A 22,783-nucleotide genomic window follows, 5' to 3' on the forward strand; every position below is an offset into this window, starting at 1 on the left:
GGGTGGCTCAGTCAGTTAGTGTCTGCATCCGGCTCAGGTCATGATCCCAGCGTCCTGGGATCCAGCCCCATGTCAGGCTCCCTGTTTGGCTGGGAGCCTGCTTCTCTCTCTCCCTCTGCCCGCAGCTCCTCCTGCTTGTGCTCTTTCTCAAATATATAAATAAAAACTTTAGCCAAAAAAAAAAAAAAAAAAAGACCATGTCTTTCTGCTGCACTATTAAGACCTTATTGTCACACAAACATTTAACTTTAAGGAACTTACACTATGTCATTTAAAGTAAAATGGCTTTTGGGCACCTGGGTGGCTCAGTGGGTTAAAGCCTCTGCCTTCGGCTCAGGTCACAATCCCAGGGTTCTGGGATCGAGCCCCGCATCGGGCTCTCTGCTTAGCAGGGACCCTGCTTCCTCCTCTCTCTCTGCCTACTTGTGACCTCTGTCTGCCAAATAAGTAAATAAAACCTTTAAAAAAAAGTAAAATAAAATAAAGTAAAATGGCTTTTGTGCGAATACAGTGTTGTGTGGCACATTATCTTCACAATGTAAACGTGCGTGGCCAGTGGCATGGCCACATGGTACCGACTCCCAGTCTGGGCCACAGTGACAACCCCCTTGGCCATCACGCCATGGCTTTTCCTCACCACACTCAATCCCAATGCCTCTATTTCTCTCGCACTGGAAGGGAAATGTGGGATTTGCATAAGGACTAACGCCCTGTGGACCACAAAGGCCCTGTGGCTGGCGTTAGGATCTGACCTTCACACTGAAAGGAAAGAATCAGACACAGATAGCGGAGAGGACCAATCTGTTTTTGAGTTATAAGAACTGTGTTGTAGTAAGGAAACCACTCACTACTTTGCTAATAAAACTGATTTGTAGTAGAAAAATTCAAATACACACAAAAACAACTTTCAACAAACCCAACTTGAAAACGAGGATATTTCCCAACTGTTAACCTTTTACCACACTGGCTTTCTTGCTCACTCACTCCACGTGTCTACACACGTATGTGTGACGTTTCTCTTCCAAACCATCTGAATGTATTTTAGACACAATGTCCCTTTACTCCTACGTACGTCCGTGTACGTCCTAAGAATAAGGATGTTTTCTTAACACACTCGCAGCGTAATCATCAAAAGCAGGAAATGAACGCTGCTAGGGACTTCCCACATTTTCAATACTGAATTGTGAGGATAAAAAACACTTCTTCCCAGATGCTTCAGGTCGAGTGAGCATGGCAGCTGGCCCGGGACAGGGGCACGTCGAGCCACCGTCTGGTCTGCTCACTGGCCAGGTTTTCTCATCACTGTGGCTCCTCCCGCTGCCCTCCCCGTCCCTGATGTCAGCTCCTGACCAATTTGAGAGAGAACGTGGAATAAAACAGGATACACTGAGCTTTCCTTCCGTTGGGCTGAGTACCCGAGCATGAAGAGCTCTGGGGGCCCCACGGTCCCCTGACAGGCACAGACAGGAAGGTCCGCTGCATAAACACGGATCTTTTGAAACATGTACCTTTCCAGCCAGCGGGGAGCCAACACTCCCATCGCCAACGTTCTTCTTCAAGTGGTCGGGAACCACACCTGGACGGCCGGGAAGGGAGGAGACAGTCCTGGGGAGGGAGCCATCGGGACTCTTCTTTGAGCCTGGAATTCTGTCAAAGGAAGAAACAGGAGTCGGAGATCTCTTACGGAAGCCACAGAGGTGTCCCCAGGGAAGCCCGACTCCCCGGGCGAGCTGCTCCGAATTCCCACGCCGCCCTGGCAACAGCGCGGGCATGTCACGGAGCCTCGGAGATGGGCTCAGTGTAAACAGAGCCCCACACAGCTGAAGGTCCTCTGAGACGAGATTCTCGCTTTACCAGAAAGCCAGGGAACCCTCAGTCGCTGGGCCCAAATTTAGCAAAACAGCTACAAAGCAGCAAAAAAGGCCTCCAGCCTCCGTGTCCTCCAACCTCCAGGTCGCTGACAACCGGCCCCGAGGGAAGGTACCCGGCCGCGACCCTCATGGCCACAGAGGCGAGCGCATCGGTGCCATCCACACACAATGCATCTCGTTTGTGGCAACAGCAGAAAGAGGTGGCCTTCCCATCTCTATTCCACGTCAGCTCCGCGTGGAGCAGGCCGAGGGAGTCCTGCTGACCTTCCCGGAGGCACTGGCTGTCGCTCAGCCGGGCTGGCGTGGTCCAGAAGAGCACTTCCCCGGGGACACTCCCATCACCCCCCAGATGTGACCAGGACGAGAGCCGCCCGTTCCCCTCCCGCGTCTCCACTGCGCCCGCATAGCAGCAGGCCGGGGAGAGCAGAGGGCAAGCGCTCACGGGCCGAGGGCAGGCGTCACTCACCGCAGATAGAAGAGCACATAGGCCTGCTGGTTCAGAACCACCTTGATGTTGCTGGAATGCACCAAGGAATCGTTCATCTGGTACCACTGTCCGTTACTTGCCTGCAGCAGCACAGGGCGCAGGAGAAAAAAAATGGGACGATCAGCATGCATCCCATAATCCTGAGTTTTTAAAGGAAGAAATAAAAAATCTGCGGAGAAATGCCACATCTCTCCACGTGCTGATGAGTGAGCAATAAAACGTCTCACGCTCATCCGGCTCTGAATGGGACCGTGAAGTGCGCTTTGAACCCGTCCCTTCCTGGTGCCCCAACAGGTGTGAGCTTTCCCCTTGAAGGGCATTTCAGGTCTATGTGGCCCAGCATCTCCCACCGATATCCCCGGGCTCCAGCATCGGGCCCCAGAAGCAGCCCTCTCTGGCGTCCCATCCGAGGACAGGGACACTACAGCTCCTGGTGGCATGGGCTTGAAAGACATCCTTGCCCTCCTTTCCCTGATGCGACAACAGGCCCCGCACACAACGACACTGAGGCCACATTTGGAACTGCACCAACAGGAACCACCCGCACGTGGGGCCGCTGACCTTCACGTAGCAGTAGTAGTGGCCGGCGTGGCAGCTGTAGCCCGAGTGGACCAGGACCGCATACAGCCCGTACATGACAGGCTCTCCACTGCTTTGGGACATATAGGGACGGATGTTCAGGAACTCCGGATAGCCCACATCCTGTAGGGAAAGCCAAGGATAAGGCAATGAAAATTCATCCGTGGGGAAAAGGGTCAATTCACCCGCTCCAGCCACATAAAATGCACGACTCCTTGGCTGGTCTTGGATAATCCGGGGGCAACCGGGCCTGTGGCAACGCTGTACTAAGAAGCCCCCTGGTCAAGGGTTAAAGAACAGGAGGCAACCAGCCAGCCAACCGACATGAAACCCTATTTTATCGTCCCGTGAAGAGCCACACGACCTGCTCCTTTCCCTGCTCCGCACCCACGGCCACTGTCGCCCCGTGCGGGCCCCACGGGTAAGGTGAGAGGAACAGCTCAGGCCCTCCCCACCACCTGAGGAACAGGGAGGCGATGCCCGGGTCTGGGTCTTCAGAGAAAAAGGCGTTCAGTCCACGGAGCCAACGGTCACAGTAAGTCAGAACTGTAGCTGCGTGGGTCGGGACAAAGGTCATGCCAGAGTTTACTTCTAAATTTGGCAATTTTTCCGGCCCCTGAGTGACTCAATTAAGTGTCTACCTTCAGCTCAGGTGATGATCCCAAAGTTCTAGGACCGAGTTCCGCCTCGGGCTCCCCACTCAGCAGGGAGTCTGCTTCTCCCTCTGAGTCTCTCCACCTCATGCTCTCTCTCGCTCTCGATAAATATATAAATAAATAAAATCTAAAAAAAAAACCAAAAAACCCAAACCTGACAATTTTCATAGGAAGTATTTTCAAATATTATTTTTCAGTGGTAAGAGATCTACCTTCATTTCTGTCTACACACACTTTAAAAAGAAAAGATTCTCTTGAGAGAGAGAGCAAGCAAAGAGTGACAAAGGGAGAGGGAGAGAGAAATTTCAGCACATTCCCTGCTGAGCGCAGAGCCCGATGCAGAGCCTGATCTCAAGACCCTCAGATCACAGCCTGAGCTGAAAACAAGAGTCTGACGCTTCACTGACTGAGCCACCCAGGCACCCTGTACATTCTGACTTTTTAAAAATGAAGTCTAGGGGTGCCTGAGTGGCTCAGTGAAGTGTCTGCCTTCAGTTCAGGTCATGATCTCGGGGTCCTGGGAACAAGCCCCGCATCGGGCTCCCTGCTCAGCGGGGAGTCTGCTTCTCCCTCTCCCCCTACCGGCCGCTCCCCCGGCTTGTGCTCCCCATCAAACAAAATCTTTAAAACAAATAAATAAATAGTATAATTTACGTAAACTGCAGAGCTCTTAGGCGTACAGCTGGAGGACTACTGCATGAAGTAACCCACATCCCATCAGGACACGGACATCAACCCAGAAAACTCCCTCTTGCGCTGCAGAACGGCCCCGTCTCAGATACCCACGGCTGTGATTTCTGTCATCACTGATCAGCTCTGCCTGTTCTCAGCTTCACACCCGGACACACAGAGTATGTACTGTGGAGGCTGGCTCCTTAAGGCCATATGGCATCTGTGGTATTGACCCTACGCACCTTCCTCCTTCCAGTGACAAACTCGAAGTCTCGAAAGCCAATATATACAAGATCATGAACCCCAGTGTAACCTCACCACATACAGGACGCCAAAAATCAGACCCAAAAATCAGCTTCTCAAACTGTTCCCACAGAAAACTAGTTCCAGAGGATGTCAAGGTGAAACCACAACGATCGCACTGACCACTGACGGTGTCCCACGGACTCCCCGATGCACTGCACACACGGCACGATGTGAGCACGTTCACGGTCAGTAAAACAAATGAACGAATGGACCCCACACAATTCAGAAAATTCTTCACAAGGAGGTGCCTGGGTGGGTCAGTCGGTTGAGCATCTGACTTCAGCTCAGGTCATGATCCCGGGGTCCTGGGACTGAGCCCTGTGTTGAGCTCCTCACTCGGACGAGAGTCTGCTTCTTCCTCTGCCACCCTCCCCTCCCCCGACTTGTCCATGCTCACTTGCTCTCTCTCTCTCCAATAAAATCTTAAAACAACAACAACAACCAAAAACTCTTGACAATAAAGCTCCCTCCTGGAGATTCAAAATACGATACCGATTATCAATAAAGGCTCTGAGAAGGCCTGCAATTAAAAAAGGCCCAAACTTCAGCTTGGCAGTTCCCAAACTCTGCTGAGCATAGACTGTTTTCAAAGTACAGAACAGTTTACGTACAAAACACAGTATCTTGTAAACATATGGCACAAACATTCTGCAGAAACCAGCGTGGGAAATGCTGATGTAAGCAAGCCCCTGCCACCGCCAGTGAGGAAGTAGAGGCTCTGACAAGTGCCCTGCCCCAAACCATCTAAGTCAGCTCTAACCACTTTTATGATATGGCATCTTCTATCAAAATACCGTTGTGCAGGGCACCTGGTGGGCTCAGTTGGGGCAGTGTCCGACTCTTGATCTCGGGGTTGTGAGTTCAAGCCCCATGCTGGGGGTAGAGCAATGACTTAAAAAAAATAAAATAAATAAAATGCCATTGTACTGAAGTAAGTTTTGGCTCTACCTTCCACAAAAAGTCACAGTGCACAACTGCACCTGTGTTCACCATGGAACAGCACGCGGTAGAGGAGAGCCCCACAGTGCAGGGTTCGTGCTCATTCTTAAGGAAACCGTGAGCTTGTGTGTCGGGAACATGCCACGCATATGCAGAGGCTGGGAAAAAGAACCTAGTTAAGACAGTGATTCTTGGGGCACCTAGGGGGGACTCCATCGTTAAGCGTCTGCCTTCGGCTCAGGTCATGATCCCAGGGTCCTGGGATTGAGTCCCGCATCAGGCTCCCTGCTCGGTGAGCCTGCCTCTCCCTCTGCCTGCTGCTCCCCTGCTTGTGTGCGCTCTCTCTCTGTCAAATAAAGAAAATCTCTAGAATAAAGAAAAAAAAAACAGACAGTGGTTCTTGAACTTGACTGTGCGTGACAACCAGTTAGGGACTCTGCGAACACACAGAGTCCTGAGCCCTGTCTTCAGAGATTTTCAGGCACTGGCTCTGGGGCGGCACTGGGGCGACTGGACACCACGGCGAAGGCTCACCTTCGTGATCTTCCCCCCGCTGAAGTTGGCGAAGCGCTTGAGGGAGAGGGTTAAGACGTTGGACGTCCTGTGGATGGTGAAGCGCTTGCTGGCTGGGACCTTCTTCTTGCACCTGTGAGGAGGGTGCGTGGGAAAGGCGTCAGCCGGTGCTCCGAGGAACGCCGTCCTCACGCGGGCCCACAGCGGCGACACCTGCTGTCGGCACAGGGGCTCCCCGGCGGAGGCGGGCGCCCTGTGCATCCTGAGACACAATCCCCGAGACTTACGCGAAGGACAGCCGGTGCAGGGAACCAAGGACCCGGGTGGGGGGAGCAGGACGGCGCAGAGCAACAAGGAAGCTCTTCCCCACAGAGCGCACTCGGCCCGACGCACGGGCAGCAGCCCTGGGAGACCGCAGGGACAACGGGTGCGGGGCTGGCCGGGCGAAAGCACGGGGAGTGACAGGGGCGACCCCGGAGGGAGGGGGTGAGGACGAAAGAGGGCACACAGCCTCTAGGGCACAGAGAGACGAATTACAGGGTGGGGGGGGAGGCAGTGTTTTGGCGCGGGATGATAAATCTGAAAAGCGTTAACTAAGGAAATTATTCTCCAGCGGCCGCAGCTTCCGAATGAGCTGTTCACCCACACGGGAAGCCTGCGTGGCCCTCAGGAGACCCAGGCCCCGAAGGCGGCTCCCCCGGGACGCAGACGGCAGAGCGGCTGGAGCGCGCGGCCACATGCGGTCGCCTCCCATGCTGGGCCCGACGTCCCCGGCGAGGGCGCTCCTGGTGCAGCCCACGGGCGACGTACGCGGACGTCCTCGAGCAACGCCGCGGCCACCCGTGCCCCGTGCCCGCCGGGCCTTCTGTGTCAGGACCTATGCTCCGCTCCGGGGACCGGACGGCGGCCCAAGAAGGGGGGGGGCGCAGCCGCGGGAGGGTCAGGTGGGCTCCGGTGCTCCCGGCAGCGGGCTCGCTTTGCCGGGGCAAAAGGAGACTTACTTGGCGCACATATAGGCGTTCTCTCCACTCAGGACATCTGGCTTCACGAAAAGTTCCAGAGCGCGCACGATGTTAGCAGCTTGCTGAGGAGGACGAGCACAGGGGTCCGTGTCAACCGGAGGAGGAGGCTGACTCCGGACAGGCCGAGCATAAGGTCATTTCCAGGCTGAGGCAGCAAATCCCAGCGAGCGGCCTGCACCCAAACTGGCCCGCCGGCTCCTGGGGTGCCAAGGCCCCTGCCCCGACTGCAGCCACAGAGGGCTGGAACGGGACGGGGACTGTCCTCCGCGCGGCCCCCATGGGAGCGGCTCTGTGTCCTGCCCCCGTGGTGCGCTCGTGCCTCGTGCCTCGGGACACGGAACTGCACTTTATCTTCCTGTGTGAACGTGCACAGGGAAAAGGCTAGAAATCCACGCGCAAAAACGGTGACCCCTATCTTAAGGCAGGAGGAGTCGCAGTATGTCCATATCTGCCCAGGGAACACGCCCTCACTGGCTCCCCCGTGCCCCCCCAGCCTCCCCGCCAAGGGCAAACACGACACGGCGGAACGGCGGTCCGTACCCGGATCTCCAGTGCGACGTCCAGGTAGGGGTCATACGTGTCCGAGACGCTCTTGCACACCGAGCACTTCACTGCAACAGTACACGGCGGCGGTGGGGCGGCTGCATGAGCCCCCAGCGCGCCACCTGCTGTGTCCCGAGACTTAGCCAGTCCCTCGTGAACCCCAGTGTTTGGAGAGCGGGCTCACTGACAACCAGAGTCCACAAGGGAATGTCTGTCAAACCCAGCGCCTCGCTGCCTAGCCCAGTGACGGGCCTCCATCACCGCCCTGACGTTGGCCTTGGCAGCTCTGAGTCCCCATTTGAAGGGCAAAGGCCATCCACAAAGAACTAAGGAACTCAGATAAAAAATAATGCCACCCTCTTCTACCAATGCGGGACATTCGGCTCCAAACCTCCTCCTGGGAACAGCAAGCCCACGGGCAAGGGTGCATTTTAGAGGAGGCTGGGGGCACTGTGGCTACCCCAGGTCTGCCCACCGGGAAGGGGCTCCACCTGGCCACGGACTCCTAGTCTTCCCTGGTTCACGTTCTTATCTTCGACAAAGGGGAGGGGTAGAGAAAACCCCTTCACTTACCACGGGATCTGAGATAGCCTCCAAAAATTTGATGGACCAAAGTAGTCGCCTGTGTTTGACGATCCAACCTGGAAAGGAGGCCACAGCCTTCAAGAGAAAGTCAGGAGGCAGCCCCCCGCCCCTTTCATCCCCAGCCCAGCTCGCCCCTGGGAAATCCCACCACACAAGCACGGGTCTGATCCGCCCGCCCTGGCTCTTGGCAGGCCCCCCGTCGTGCCACATCGCTCTGATGGGCCCGGCCCACTCCCCACAACACCACCTCAGACGTTCAAGATCCTCACCCTCTCCGCAGGCTCCTCGCCCCCGACTTCACGGGAACGAGAGGTCGGAGAAACGTACCTAGTGCACCGAGTCTCAATGACACGGTGCCCCCCTCACCTGGAACCCACCCCCTGCCCCCAGCGCTCCCCACCTCAGTCCTGCAGTCAGCCCCACTCCTTGCTGGTGTCATATGCCCGAGCCTCTTATCTGAACAGAGGAGCGAGCGGGGACAAAACCCCCACCTCTGTATCTTTTGGCAGGACAGGAGCAGTCACGGCGTGGGCTCCAGGGTCAGGCCGGCTGTACTCAAACCCCCAGCCCCGTTTACCAGCCAGGATCTGAGGCCGCCCTAGGCCTCGGCTGCTGCTCAGCTGCCCCACAGAGCCGCGAAGCCGAGCACCCACAGCGCACAGCTCTTCGTGTGACGAAGGTTCTGCAAACACCACCCTATCTCTAGCCTCTACTCCTGGTATCCGCCTGCGACCCACGGAATCTGGCTCGGACTTGCTGCTCAGAAACGGTCCCCCTCAGAGTCTCCTCTGGGACACAAACCCAGTAGACTGTAGTCTTTGTGCTGGAACACGACAGCCCTGGACAGAGCAGCTGGTCCCTCACGGGCACGCTCCCCTCTCTGCCAGGGTCCCCTGAGCCCCCAGCTTTGCAGATGCCTCTCCTGACTGCTGACTCCTGGGCCTGGCCAGGCACTCAGTGGTGCCACCTCCCAGCGCTCTCCTTCCCACCCAGTGCATAAACCACATGATGCCCCGCGCTGGGCTCCCCCTGCAGTGTGTGGGACTGGCCAAGGGACCAGCCACGGGACCAGGCATGACAGTGTGGCCCAGACTCCAGGAGCTCACGGATGAGCGGGACTGCACGTAGTGGAGGACCAACACAAGAACATACTTCCATTTTGCAAAATTACAAAATAAAAAACCAACTGCGACCGTGTATCTTTACTGCCGTTTGTCAAGAGGAGAGATTTTTTTTTTTTTTAAGATTTTACTTATTTATTTGAAAGTGAGAGAGCGAGAGCACAAGCAGAGGGAGAAGCAGGCTCCCTGCTGGGCAAGGAACCCAATGCAGGACTTGATCCCAGGACCCTGGATTCATGACCTAAGCGGAAGGCAGAAGCTTAATTGACTGAGCCACCCAGGTGTCCCAAGAGGAGGAACGTTTTAATTTCCCAAACCATTGAGGACATGACCTCAGCACAAACCGGAAGCTTGTGGCCTGCCACACGTGATGGCGGCTGCTGAAATCCCGGCGGCCCCGAGCCGGCCTGGCCGTTAGAACAGGAGGAGCAAACCACCGCACAGAACCTGCTCTCGGGACCCCGAGGCAGAGCAAGCTCCAAGCTCAAACCAGCCGTCAGGAGGAAAAAAGCCAGATTCCAGCAAGCTGCCTCCAGCAGTCCTGCGGGAGCCCTGCTGGAGATGCAGGCTGGTCTCGGGAACACCGACGGAGAGACCAGGGACTGAAGGCAGCCCCGGAGTCACCCAGAAGCCCCGGCAGGAGGAGGAGCCTGCCGGGTCCTAAGACACAGGCCACGCCAGGGGCCGTCCAGTGCTTAGCCTCCGGGACACGAGGCACCCTGGATCGAGACGCACGCAAACCCCCGGACCCAGGGGTAGTGCCGAAGCAGCCTCAGTCCCACCCGGGCACGGGCAGAGGAAGACGTGAGCAAGAGTCACAGACCTCGTCTGTGCGGACCAGCCCCCGAAGCAAGCACCAGGCAGACGGAAGGGCAAGGTGCAACCCCAGCTCACCTAAAAACCCTCAAACGGGCGTCCAGGGAGAAAAAGACCGGCGTGACACGTTTCGCGGATGGAGAAAGTGAACTAATGTGGGGAAGTGATGAAATCACGTTGGGAACGAAGTGGGAAGGCAAGGGGCCCAGGCGAGAAGAGATTTAAGTGGGCGCGGGGGAGGGCACGGCAAGGCGGAAAGCAGCCGGAGGGGACGTCGAGGAAAACAAGGCCGCCAGAGACAAGGTGGTCCTGCAGGAGACCCCTGCGACCGGAGCGCCCGACGCAGGCCTTTAACAGCGAGCCGATACCGTCATGTGCTCCGGAGGTGACAGGGCTCTGACGACGGCGAGCGTCCCCGCTGAGGACAGGAGGCAGGGCGCACACCCCACCGGGGAAACCGCACCCGGGGGCACAACACACGGATGCATGACATCTGCCCCATTTACCGTCGTGCGCTCTCGAGCCACAACACTCAAACTGAGCTGAACCAAGTGATGGCGTTCGGCAGCGACGCGCCCGGGCTGGTAGAAACGATTTCTGCGCCCACGATGCCCAAGTCGACGGGGCCACAGGTGCAGCCTCTCGTCGTCCCTGGTCAGGTGTCCACCAAACCGACCGACGATGGTCAGCTCTAAAGACGCTCCTAGTGAAATCCCTGGGCTTTCAAAGGTGAAAAAAGATCCTGAATCATCTTGGTAAGGTCCTTGCAAGGTCAAGAGAGGGACTGACCTCGGGCTTCTGGAACCCCGCATCCCCCAGCCCAGGCTACCTGGGAAGCCCTGGCAGGAGGACAGGTCCACCCACCCCGGGCTTACTGAATGGGGGAAAGATTGAAGCAAAGCTGGGGACGAACGCAGGAGGAGAACACAGTAAGGTAAGAGGTGATGCACCTACGAGGCAGGAGGAGACAGAAGGATGGAAGTGTCAGGCCCCCAAACACGGACACACAGAACCACCCTCCAGAGAAGAGCGAGGCCACGCACGAGCGTGCAGGGAGAGGTGTCACCGGATCAGAGATCCAGGTCTCCCGAGTACCGCAAGGCAGCTCAGACGTGGCCACGCAAAGGGAAACCGGAGAGAGGGAGAAGAGGGAGAAACATGGCCAAGATGCCGTGGCATCATTGTAAACCTCAGCATCACGGCCAGGTCAAGACCCAACTCCAGTCGTCACAACAGAGGCAAAGGGCTGAACTCGCCTACGAAAGAAACAGGCTTTCAACAAAGATGGGACCGTGTCAGTATGTGACCACAGCCGCGTCTACAGAGAAAAAGCTCCAGGAGGCCCAGGGAGGCGAGCACCTGCCAGGGAGAGGAGACCAAACACTCCGGCCAGACGCAGAGACCAAGGCGGAGGAAGCGAGCACGGCAGGGCAGGCAGCCGCAGGTCTCACGGCGGACGGGTGGAGAGCACCCGCCGATGGAGAGCACGCTGGGTCAGGTCCCGTGCGCGCCGGTCACAAGGCCGGCACCAGCGAGGCCCACGAAGCAGAAATAGCATGAATGCACTCTGTCCACACGTCCATCTAGTCTCAGACAGAACCGAAAGGAAAGAAAGTCACTTTGACCTGCACATCAAACTGGCTCGTGCAGCTGACGCGACTCGTACTTTTTCTCATTTCACGAAGAGCACCGACACCTTTCTCGCGGATGGGTATGTGGAAAGCATCCCACAACCCCCCGCACGGGGGCAGGGCCGTACCTGGCTCACCTGACGTCAGCCACACTCATCCTTCTGCCAACGCCCGGCCACTTCTGTGCCCCAGACCACCGAAGGCTCACAGCCACCCACCCTGCTGCCCAGACGACACACGTGGACTCCACCCCACCGCCCACAGGCCCAAACCCTGAACCTATCCATCCTACCTACCGGCCCGGCCCATCCCTCCCAGATTCTCCCATCCCTGGAGCATCTGGGTAATAAGGCTGGCACGGTGGCATGGTCAGCTGCCGTCCTCAACGTCCCAGGTGATTCTGCCCTATGACCAGGGCTGGGAACCTCTGCTGGGGATGTGCTGTACCTACCTGTGTGGCAGGGAGGCCACGCCCTCCCCACCTGCAGGCCTCCCCCAGGACCAGCCACACTCCTTACCTCCTCCCTCCCCCATCTGAGCCCTGCAGGAACTCCTAGGAGGCCTCCTGCAGGTAAGAGGGCAGCAGAATTCTCCTGGGAACAGCTCCCAGGGTCCCTCCGCTACAGCACTTACCACGTGACCTTGTAGACAATGGCCAATATCTGGCTTACCCCTCACTCTCTGAGCTCCTCCCACCCGAGAACCCAGTCTTTCGCCTGGAAGTACCCAGTGCGAACCCAGTGCCTGGCACGCAGGGAACATAGGCAAAGAGCTCAAATCGTTAGCTAGAGCCCAGGGCGGGGAGAGGTGCGGAAGGGCAGCCCCAGCGTCGATCCGCCTGTAGGGACCGAAGCGGAAGAGCACGTGATCTCGATACACATCTCAGTACAGCGAGGGACAGATGCCAGAGGAACCCATGGGATGTTTTCTCAGGGTTTAAAAAGAACCGCATCACTGAGACCAGAGGTTTCCCATGATCACGGCTACTACTCGACTTTGTTGCAGGACATTCCTGATGCTTAAGCGGTTTAAGGAGCTTTTCCAGATTCCAGGACTCAGTTCTACCCCAAGCCCAAGCAACAGCCCCGGAACAGGGAGCATTTTCAGCCTATTTCCTTTTGTCTGAACCCAGGCGCCAGGAGCTACAAAAACAACCCTGACCGTAACTGTTTCACGAAAGGGAAGATGTAGCAGGAAGTCAGCGACCTGTCACACGCGTTTGTCTCTGCTTCCCAATCCGAAATGAAGACACCGTAACCAGGCAGAACGAAGCCTCAGTCATACACCTCCCACCCTCAGATGTCCCCGCGCTGTCATGAAGACGCTGGCATCCCTACCACCCACCCTGTCTCACAAGCACGAGGTGGTTTTTAAGAGATGGGAAGAGTCCAGGACAACAGCTGAAGGCGCTCAGAAGGACCTGCCAAAACGTCTTCCCCGCAGCGAGCTGCAGGGACGGGGCTCCCCCTCGGTGCCCGCCACCGCCCCCGGCCCGGCGTGGAGCCGCGCAGGCGGCAGGAGCGGTCCTGGACAGAGCTCCAGCAGGCGCGGGACCTGACCCGGGTGTCCGTGGAGCACGCCTGCCGCCCCGAGAACAGGCTTTGGCTGCCTCCACGGCAGTGGGGTCTGAAGCCCCTCAGGAAAGAGGAGGCACATACTTGGCGCAGCCGTTCAAACAGGCCTTCTGCATGGCATCCACGATATACCGGAGAAACTCGTGTGCGTCCTCTTGGTTCCCAAAGCGGAAGTGCCGAGCAATTTCTAAAGAGAGAGAGAAACATCAGACTGGCAAGGACGAGCTCATGCCTTCTCCCCCGTCTCCCACCGCTGTGTGCTCATCGGCGACCCCCCGCCGTCCCCGGGGGCCAGCAGCAAGTGAGGGAACCAAGAGCTCAGCAGGAACCGTGTCCCAACCCCGAGTGCTCGCGGCGGGGGTTTTCTTAGGTGACCGGATGGCCCACACTGTCCATACTCCACAGGAAGGCACGGATGCCGCACACCAGCGGGCACTAAGCGTGGGAAAGCCACTGGTGAGCTCGTTTTCCAGGAGCCGGCACAGAGCACAGGCAGGTCACAAGGACACCGCACAAGGTTTCAGAAACCAACTGACCTGTGTCTTCTACAGAGCGAACAGGCGGTCTGTGCTAATTGGTCCTGGGACATTCGGAAAAGCCCCAGCCTCCCCCTCCTCCCTGAGACACAGCCCCCAGCTGGCCCGAGCTTCTGCGTCCGTTAAGGGGTCAGCACCCCCCTGCCTCCTGACCCACACCAGCCCCTCAGTCGGTACCACCATGTGCTCCGAAGTCTGTGACGGGAGGTCGTAGGACTCCTGGGGCTCGCTGCTGACTCCTCCCCACGTCCCCAGTGCCCTTGCGCCCCCAGCGCCACCACAGACTCGGGCTGAGCTGCCCTCGGGTTGGGGCCGGGGGACTCTTACTTTTCAGATCTCGGATGAAGGAGACGGGCTTGATGGCGTTGCCGCTGTTGGCGAAGGCCTGGACCATGTGGTTCTGCATGAGGCACAGCATACAGAAGCTGCCCTGGTGACCTGCACGGCACGAGGCGGTCCTGGTTGGTCAGAGCTCCCCACTCGCTCCTGACGCCCCCATCCAGACTGCGGTCCCCACACACACCTCACCCCGGGCTCGTGCTGCTGACCCATGCGAGCCCTCGCCACGTGCCCTTGGTGCTAGTTCCTGATAAGAAGAGTAAGTCTGATTCTCAAAAGGAAGCTTACAACATTTCATCTACCTTCTAACCTGTGCCACGTGGTCAGTGAGAATGTTCTAGGGATTCCCGACAACCCCGAGTCTGCTCCTCAAACATGGAATCCCCCGACCACGGCGACATGGCTCTGCCTCCGGAGAGCGCAGGTGGCCAGAGCGCGTGGCCACAGACTGTACAGAAACAGGCGCCAGCAGAACTTGACTTACAAAGGGGGCCCGACTAAGACCACAGGCCGCGGCCTACCAGCCCCCGCCACGTCTGAAACTCTCTGTTGCCGCTTGGGCGGCAGGCTGGAGAGTGGTACCTTCTAACCTTTATTGCAAATTAAGAGATCTTTTACACACAAAGCACAAAGCCTGTACCACTCAGTTCCAGTCGAGGTGTCTTCAAAAGTAAAATGCCACAGTGACATCCCCTCCATCGCACTGCCCGGAGTCTCTCGATGGAGGAACCACTAACCTCAGTGGGTCCCCACTGCTCCCGTTAACGTAGTCCCTGCGCCAACACACGTGTAGACCCACACGCAGCAGGTGTGGTTAACCTGCTTTGCACAAACTACGCCATGTGGTACGTACTGGTCAGTGGTCCCGACGCAGCTCTGGGTCCTTCACATAGACTAGTTTCTCACCCAACGGAGAGACCACAGTTCACGTACGGGTTCCTGCTGACACACACGGATGCTTCCGTGTTCCTGCTATCACAGACAATCCTGCACCTGTCTCTGTGTCTAACCTTCTCGAAGGCATAAACTCACCACAGGCTTCTAGGTTCAAGGGCAAACCCACGTTCAGTGCTGTCTCAGATACACTCCAGTACTGCCCAAGCAGACCCGGTCGTAACACAAAATGTACCCCAAACCAGCTGTCCTCCCCCGTGCAACAGCTCTCCTCACCCAGGTACTTCGACCCACTCGAAGTCAGTAACAAAGCAGCATGCAGCCCGTGGTCTTTAGAAACAGAACACAGCTTGGGCTGGCAAAGATATGGAGGGATGGGGACCGCTTGCTGTGCACTGTTGCTGGGGATGCACACTGCTCCAGCAGCTGTGGCAAACAGGAGGACGCTCCCTCAAACAATTAAAAACAGAATTCCCAAACAGCAATCCCACTTCTGGGTTTACGCGCAGAAGAAGTGAAAGCAGGGCTCGAACAGGTTCTGTGCACCAGACTTCCCAGCGTTGTTCACAAGACCTAACAGAAGCAAGCGTCCACCAACAAATGAATGGGTAAGAAATACACGATGTGGGGCACCTGGGTGGCTCAGTGGGTTAAAGCCTCTGCCTTCGGCTCAGGTCATGATCCCAGGGTCCTGGGATCGAGCCCCACATCGGGCTCTCTGCTCGGCAGGGAGCCTGCTTCTCTCTCTCTCTGCCTGCCTCTCCGCCCACTTGTGATCTCTGTCTGTGAAATAAATAAATAAAAATTAAAAAAAAAAAAAAAGAAAGAAATACACGATGTACGCACAACGGATTATTCCTTAGCCTTAAAAGCAGGTCTGACACCTGCCACACCACCACGGATGAACCGTGAGGATGTGATGCCGCGTGAAGCCGGCCACGCGCTGGAAGATCAATACCGTAGGATTCCGGTTCCGCAAGTGGCTGCAGTCGCCCGGCTCACAGACAGAAAGGAGCGGGGTGGGCGCCAGGGGCTAGGGGAGGGGGACGGGCAGCCAGGGTTGAAGGGGCAGAGCTTCTGTGTGGGAAGAGGAAGGAGCTCTGGAGATGGATGGCTGCACCATAACGTAAATGTTTTTAATGCCTCTGAGCTGTACACCCAGAAGTGGTCGATTCTGGGGCACCCGGCTGGCTCGGTGGAGCATTTGACTCGACCCAACGGTCGTGAGTTTGAGCCCCACGCTGGACACAGGGAGTACTTAGGGGAAAAAAATTAAAAGAAACACTTTTATAAAGGTAAATTTTACATTATATGCATTTACCACAGTACCGAAATTTTATCTAAAAAAAAAATGCTAGGGGCGCCTGGGTGGCTCAGGTTAAGCGTCTGTCTTCGGCTCAGGTCATGGTCCCAGGGTCCTGGGATCGAGCCCCACGTCAGGCTCTCTGCTCAGTGGGGAGCCTGCTTTCCCCTCTCTCTCTGCCTACTTGTGATCTCTGTCAAATAAATAGATAAAATCTTTTAAAAAATTAATTAAATAAAATAAATAAAAAATTTAAAAATGCTAACCCCCCCCAAATTAAAAAAATTTAAAATTTTTTAAAAAATGCTATTATATACATGACCCCTCTGGAGGATTCTTGAAAAAGTTTATATGAGCACCTTTACAAAAAGGGGAGACTTTCACTTCTCATTTCAGAGCTTTTAGGATTCTTCTAACCATAACCCTTAATTACTTTACTTTTAAAATGACAATAACGCCTGAGGGGCTCAAATTTAGGCAAAAAACTAAAACGTGTTATTAAAAGAACTTAAACACAGGGGCGCCTGGGTGGCTCAGTGGGTTAAGCCGCTGCCTTCAGCTCGGGTCATGATCTCAGGTCCGGGGATCGAGCCCCACATGGGCTCTCTGCTCGGCGGGGAGTCTGCTTCTCTCTCTCTCTCTGCCTGCCTCTCTGCCTACTTGTGATCTTTCTCTATCAAATAAATAAAATAAAATAAAATATTTAAAAAAAAAAAAAGAACTTAAACACAAGCATTCACAAGTGCGGAGTTTCAGAGCGATGCAGGGGGACACTGGGGCCTTCACAGCACAGGCGTCCTGAGGGAGGGCGAGGGAGCCCACCACGAAGAGGGGCCAATCCCGGCTGCTTCCACCTCACGCCCTCGCTCCCACAGGCTGCAGAGTACGTGTGGCGGGTCACGGGGATTTCCGGCGTCACCGACTTTGGCTACACCAACCCTAACCGAGCCGACGGAAGTCCTGCCGAGGGAGCCGGGTGAACAAGACAAGGACAGAGCGACCTACGTCCGGACAGCGGGGTCTCCTCACCACAGTCACGAGAGAAGAACGGTGCCGGGTGCCGGGGGGCTCAGTCCGCTGAGTGTCTGACTCTTGATTTGAGCTCAGGTCATGACCTCAGGGTCACCGGACTGAGCCCCGCCTCAGGCTCTGCACTGGGCCTCTGAGTCAGCTTGAGAGTCTCTCTCCCCCACTGTGTCCCTCCCCCCACCGTGCGCACTCCCTCCCTCTAAAAAAAAAAAAGGCTTAAAAAGACAAAAAAACAAAAACACCCACAATGCCAGCCCAGTCAAGTCTTGCTAAAAGTCTACCCAGAACGCCCGCGACATCACCAAGGTCACTACCGAAACAGATTTGTGACCGACTTCATCTGCCGGGGGCCGGTGCCTCGGTATGTCAACTCCAGCCACCGCGGAGCCATCACGATCACAAGATGCTTGAAATGCCATTTCCATCGCATGTCACCTTTCGCTCATTTAAAAAAAAGTAACATAATGAACCTCCCCGAACACATGACACAAGCACGTATCTTAACGCAGCCCCTCTCTTGCTCCCACCTCCCTGCCTCTGGCTCTATCCCGACTTCCTGACTTATCTTCATTGTTCACCAATTTAAAAAAGTCATTTTTTAAGTCTTATCCCCTACGTGGATACCTAAACACTGTATCGTCTTGCTTTCCAACTCCATGAATAACCATTCAGGCTGGACGCAATCTTCGGGGCTTTTCTGGGTATTAGGCGGCTGCGCGCACGGAGCGGTCCTCCTTTCCCCTGCCTCACTGCGACTCAGGCAGGGGCCTAGGCCGCGTTTTAAGCATCCGTCCTGCTGATGGGCACCTGAGCATCTTAGTTTGCTGCCTACAGACGATTTTACACAGGCGTCCCGGCAGGCACCGACCAGAGCTCTTCTGCGGGTGGAGAACCGCTGGCTGGTAGGCTGCCTGAAGGTGAGGCCAGGTCAGACAAGCATAGAAGGTTCTCACTCATCCTCATGCTGACACTTAGTACCACTCGGCCTCTGCAGGCACACCCATCGCAAAGGTGTCACTGCACCTGTCACCACTTCGAGAGCATGTCCCTGGTTCCCGTCTCTCCCTACACTCTGACCACGAGTTTTCTCTTCTGTAAAATGCCGGTTCATAATTTTCTTTTGTTTTGTGAGTGCTCTTTCCCTTGTTGGTCTGAATTATTTCCACATTCTTGGTAGCGATCCTTTGTGGGTTGTGTGTCCTGGGTCTTGCCATCAGTTCATAGCTCCCTGTTTGCCTTTTAGGTGTTTTCTGGGAACAAATGTTAACTTCAATGCAGCTGAATGTGTCATTTTTCTTTTATAGTTGGTGCCTTCTGAGCCTTAAAAAATCTCCCACCCCAAGGTCAGAAGGAGATTTGCCAATGTTTGTTGTAAGAATCTAACATTTACTTTTGATATCAAATTTTTAACGCGTTCTTTGTGCACAGGTATGCCGTGAAATGGGGATCCTATTCGCTTCTTCCATACGTAAGCCCGAGTTCTTGTAAGGTTTTGTTTATCTCAAATGGGAGACACGTGAAGAACCTCCAGGTGTTCGCAGGTCCCCGGGCTCTATTCCGTTCCTTCGGTGAGCAGGTCCCTCCCTGACCCAAAACTACGATGTCTTAATCTAACTTGACAAGACCTCATAGTTGCGAAGGTGCCTCTCTTCTCAGTCTCCTTCAGGTGTCTTGTGATTTGGGGTCCTTCGCCCTGCTTTTCCACATAAATGTTAGAATCAGGTGGAGTCATGTTAATTGGGGGAGAATCCACATTTTGTGATAGTGAGGATTCCCTCTGAAGGCAGCTCTCTTCAGGTATGTAGACGACCGTGTCATGTCTTCCAGTGAAGGATTTCTTGGTAAATTGAAACCCAGATGCTCTATCGCTTTTGTTGTGATTCTAAATTTTACAGTGGCAAAAAAAATTTTTTTTTAAGATTTTATTTATTTGACAGAGACAAGTAGGCAGAGAGGCAGGCGGAGAGAGGGGGAGGCAGGCTCCCTGCTGAGCAGAGAGCCTGATGCGGGACTCGATCCCAGGACCCTGAGACCATGGCCTGAGCCGAAGGCAGAGGCTTTAACCCACTGAGCCACCCAGGCACCCCTCTAGTGGCAAAATTTTTTAAAAACTTTGTTATTTGGTGTAGAAAAATTCAACTAACTTTTTTTTATACTAATGTCGTATCTCGTCACACTGCCGAATTTCTACTTAGATTCTCTCACTCTTCAATGCAGGGATGTCATCTTCAGGGAACAACAGCGCACTCCTTCCTTTTGCCTCTAGGTCACGGCTGGGGTAGCACCGACGCAGCTTCAGCACGAGTGGCGAGGGGCCCTTGCTTCCCTCTGCGTTCTGAAGGGTGTGCTTCCAACATTTTCCTACCTAGAGCGCTTTGTCTGTAGGGCTTAGTAGACGCCCCTTGTCAAGGTAAGGGAACTCCCTCCTGCTGCTCCTTCGCTAGTTTATCATAAACTTCTTCTGGGGGCTTTACTTTCAGGCGACCTCTCTCTCTCTTTCAATCTGTCGATACAGTAATTGAGGAAGCAAAATTAGCAGTCTCTTCCGTAGCTTACCGTGCGCCAAGTACTATTCTGAGCGCTTTACGTCAGTCGTTCAAGCTTCCCAAGAGCTCTGTTGGGGAGATGATATTATTCCTTGGCCGATGAGGAACAGGAAGCTTCTAGAAGGTTAGGTAACATTCCAGGGATCACAGCACTTCGGGGGCAGAGCCAGGACAGGGCCCAGCAGGCCCACCTCCGGAGGCGTGGGCTCGCCTGCCGTGCTGTGTGCGCTCCACGGTCACACTCAGAACAGCCCTGCATTACCAGGACGAACACGAGCTGCTCGCCGTGCGGCAGAGACGACTGCCTGTGGCAGTATTCGGTCTAGAAGTTCTGTAACCACACTCGTAAATGGGACCGTACTGTTGCTTTCTCCTCCTGTACCTGCTTAATTCTGTTACCCAAGAATCTAATGAAGTGAGCTGAGGGTTCTCTGTTCTCTGGCAGAATCTGTTTCTCTAAATTTTCATAAAGCTCGCCCAGAAAGCATCTCAGCCTCGTATTTTCTTCATGGGAAGATTTTTAACCACCAACCTAATTTTTGAATAGTCAGAAGGCTTTCTGCTTGCTCTGGTATCGCTCCGTGACATTTTATTCCCGCTTTGCCCTCTCACATCTCTCCTCTGGGGAGTACCTCGTAAGGGACACAGCACAGACGGGTACCCCCGCGGATGCGGGGTCATCAAAGGTACATGTTTTGGACGGGTTTTTAAAAACACCTTTCTCCCCTTGGGTACTCATTCCCAGAACAGGCGGGGACCAACACTCTACCCCAGTGCCCGGCTCCCACGGCCCGGCCCACAGCGGGCACGCGGCGGATGGAGATCTGATCAGCCGCTACGTCGTGGGCTCCGCTCCCGAATCCGCCCCCGACCGAGGGCTGCTAGCACCACGGCCACATGGGTCCATCTCCCCAGGAGACCGGCCGGTCCCCCCGCCTCCCGGCCCACCCGCAGCCGCCAGCGGCACTCACAGTTGCGAGTGTGCTCCTTGGAGAGCAGGTAGCCGGCCAGAGGCGGGGTGTAGGTCAAGCACTGGAGAGTCGAGTTCAGGAAGCAGGTGTTGCCGAGGTTGTGAAGCCCCGCTCCCACGCGGTAAACCCGCTCCCACTTTAGCGACAGCCGCTCCGTGGGGAAGAGCACTTTCTGCGGGGCGGGGACGCCATCACCGCCGCTCTCGTACGCGTGGTCGCTGCCTGTGAGAAAGGGACAGGGCGGAAAGCAGGGCTTAGGTCTGCGCCCAGGTGGGTCATGAAAAAGAAATTGCCGACAGGCACACTTGGCGTGCGCCTGCCAAGACGCGGTGGCAAAGGGTAACCGGTGTCCCCTGGAAGTTACTAGAAAGCCCCGCCGAAAACCCAGTCATCCCGTGGCTCCCGCGGACTGCTCAGGTCTGGAATTCCAGGAGCCCTCCATGGAGGAGGAGACGACACCCGGGGAACGAAGAGCTGGAGCCAGGCCTCAGCACTCCGAAGCCCGGCCCGTTTCTCCCGCTCGTTTCCTGGCCCCGCTTTTGATGCTATCACACACACACAGTCCCAAGGGTTCCTAAAGATACAGATGCCATCGTGAGGCAACCCCGCGTCACTACTTCTGTAACTATAGAGCACCGACCCCAGAGAAGTGTCCCCACTCCGACCGCATTCTGCCCTTGTTCCTCCTAATCTGTCAATACTCCGTCCACCGCACGGCCAACACACAAGGGCGAGGCCCCTTCTGCCCGCCGCCCGGACGTCCGTACCCTGTCTCCTGGCCTGTGGCTCGTCCGCACTCCTGTGGCGACTCGCTCCCTCCGTTTTAGGGTTCAGCAAGACATATTTGCTCTTTAAGGACTCCAGCTGATAGGAGAAACTCTTGCTGGCTGGCTCGAACTCGATCTTCTGCAAAAGGACCTTCTTGGCAGAGGAGGCCAGAAGCTTCCCCAGCTCCCCATCGTCGGCCGAGTCCTTGCGGCCGGGCTTCAGGGCCTCCTTCAGCTTATCGACTATGGGCATGGCGCGTCACTGTGGGGACAAGAAGGAGCACAGAGTGACGAGTAACTAAGTCCCAGGAACAAAGCGTCACTTCTCTGAAAGTCCCCTCTGGTCTTTCCGGACGCTGAGCACCACCACGGCTACTCTGGCTTGGCTGCCAGCCCCACGAAGGAGGCGTGAGACACGGAGACACGCTACCGACCGCCGTGACAGAGCCCACACCTCCATCAGGAAGGGAAGGCGCTTCCACAAACAGCACTAAAGAGACTAAAGATGGTGGCGCTGGGAAGCCGGAGGGGCCCCGCAGTGTGAATGTCCTTGTTGAGCGACTACGGGGCTCGGCTTGGTGCCATCTCCTTCGGGGGTGACCACGTGGTCCTAACGTCTGCTCAAGAACAGGGGAACACTGGTGCTCGGAAGACGCTACAGCTGCACACACAGACCCACATGCTTCCAGAACGAGCGTGGTGAGTTTCGGAGCACGCCGTTGTGCTCAGGCTCATGCTCTTCCAAATGAAGGCCAGAGGTCACAGGTCATCACTGAAACGCTGTGAGTCCACACCAACACGCACTGTAAGTGCAACACACGCCACAGATCTCGAAGACTTGGTGTAAGAATGTAAAACATCTCAATAATTCTGAGCCTGGTTACAGGCTGAAATGATAATATTTTACACACACTGGGTTAAGGAATGTGAAAATCAATTTCACTTGCTTTTTATTATTTAACGTGGCTACCAGAAGATTTTAAATTATACGTATGGCCTGTGTTATCAGACAGCGCTTGTACAGATGATCGTTCTGAAAGTGAGGGAGGGGAGCCGGGACAGTGGTGGGACTGGCACGGTACA

General features: G+C 55.7%; 1 protein-coding gene across 2 annotated transcripts in view; it reads right to left on the reverse strand.

Annotated features, from left to right (window-relative positions):
* The window catches only part of USP36 (ubiquitin specific peptidase 36), a 39,004-nt gene that overhangs the window by 11,712 nt on the left and 4,509 nt on the right, over window positions 1-22,783 (reverse strand). Inside the window, exons 3-13 of one of the 2 annotated variants that reach the window (XM_080827388.1) lie at window positions 21,701-21,962; window positions 20,934-21,155; window positions 14,179-14,289; window positions 13,400-13,502; window positions 8,162-8,229; window positions 7,586-7,656; window positions 7,025-7,107; window positions 6,045-6,156; window positions 2,920-3,060; window positions 2,338-2,438; window positions 1,509-1,647 (exon numbers count right to left, since the gene is read on the reverse strand). In XM_080827388.1, the coding sequence (XP_080683514.1) occupies window positions 1,509-1,647; window positions 2,338-2,438; window positions 2,920-3,060; window positions 6,045-6,156; window positions 7,025-7,107; window positions 7,586-7,656; window positions 8,162-8,229; window positions 13,400-13,502; window positions 14,179-14,289; window positions 20,934-21,155; window positions 21,701-21,953 (1,404 nt within the window). In that variant the 5' untranslated portion in view covers window positions 21,954-21,962. Of the gene's footprint in view, window positions 1-1,508; window positions 1,648-2,337; window positions 2,439-2,919; window positions 3,061-6,044; window positions 6,157-7,024; window positions 7,108-7,585; window positions 7,657-8,161; window positions 8,230-13,399; window positions 13,503-14,178; window positions 14,290-20,933; window positions 21,156-21,700; window positions 22,031-22,783 lie in introns of those variants that run through there. The other variant, XM_080827389.1, reaches the window with a different exon arrangement.

Source organism: Martes martes (genome assembly GCF_963455335.1).
Source record: "Martes martes genome assembly, chromosome: 16".
In the NCBI taxonomy this organism is placed as follows: domain Eukaryota; kingdom Metazoa; phylum Chordata; class Mammalia; order Carnivora; family Mustelidae; genus Martes; species Martes martes.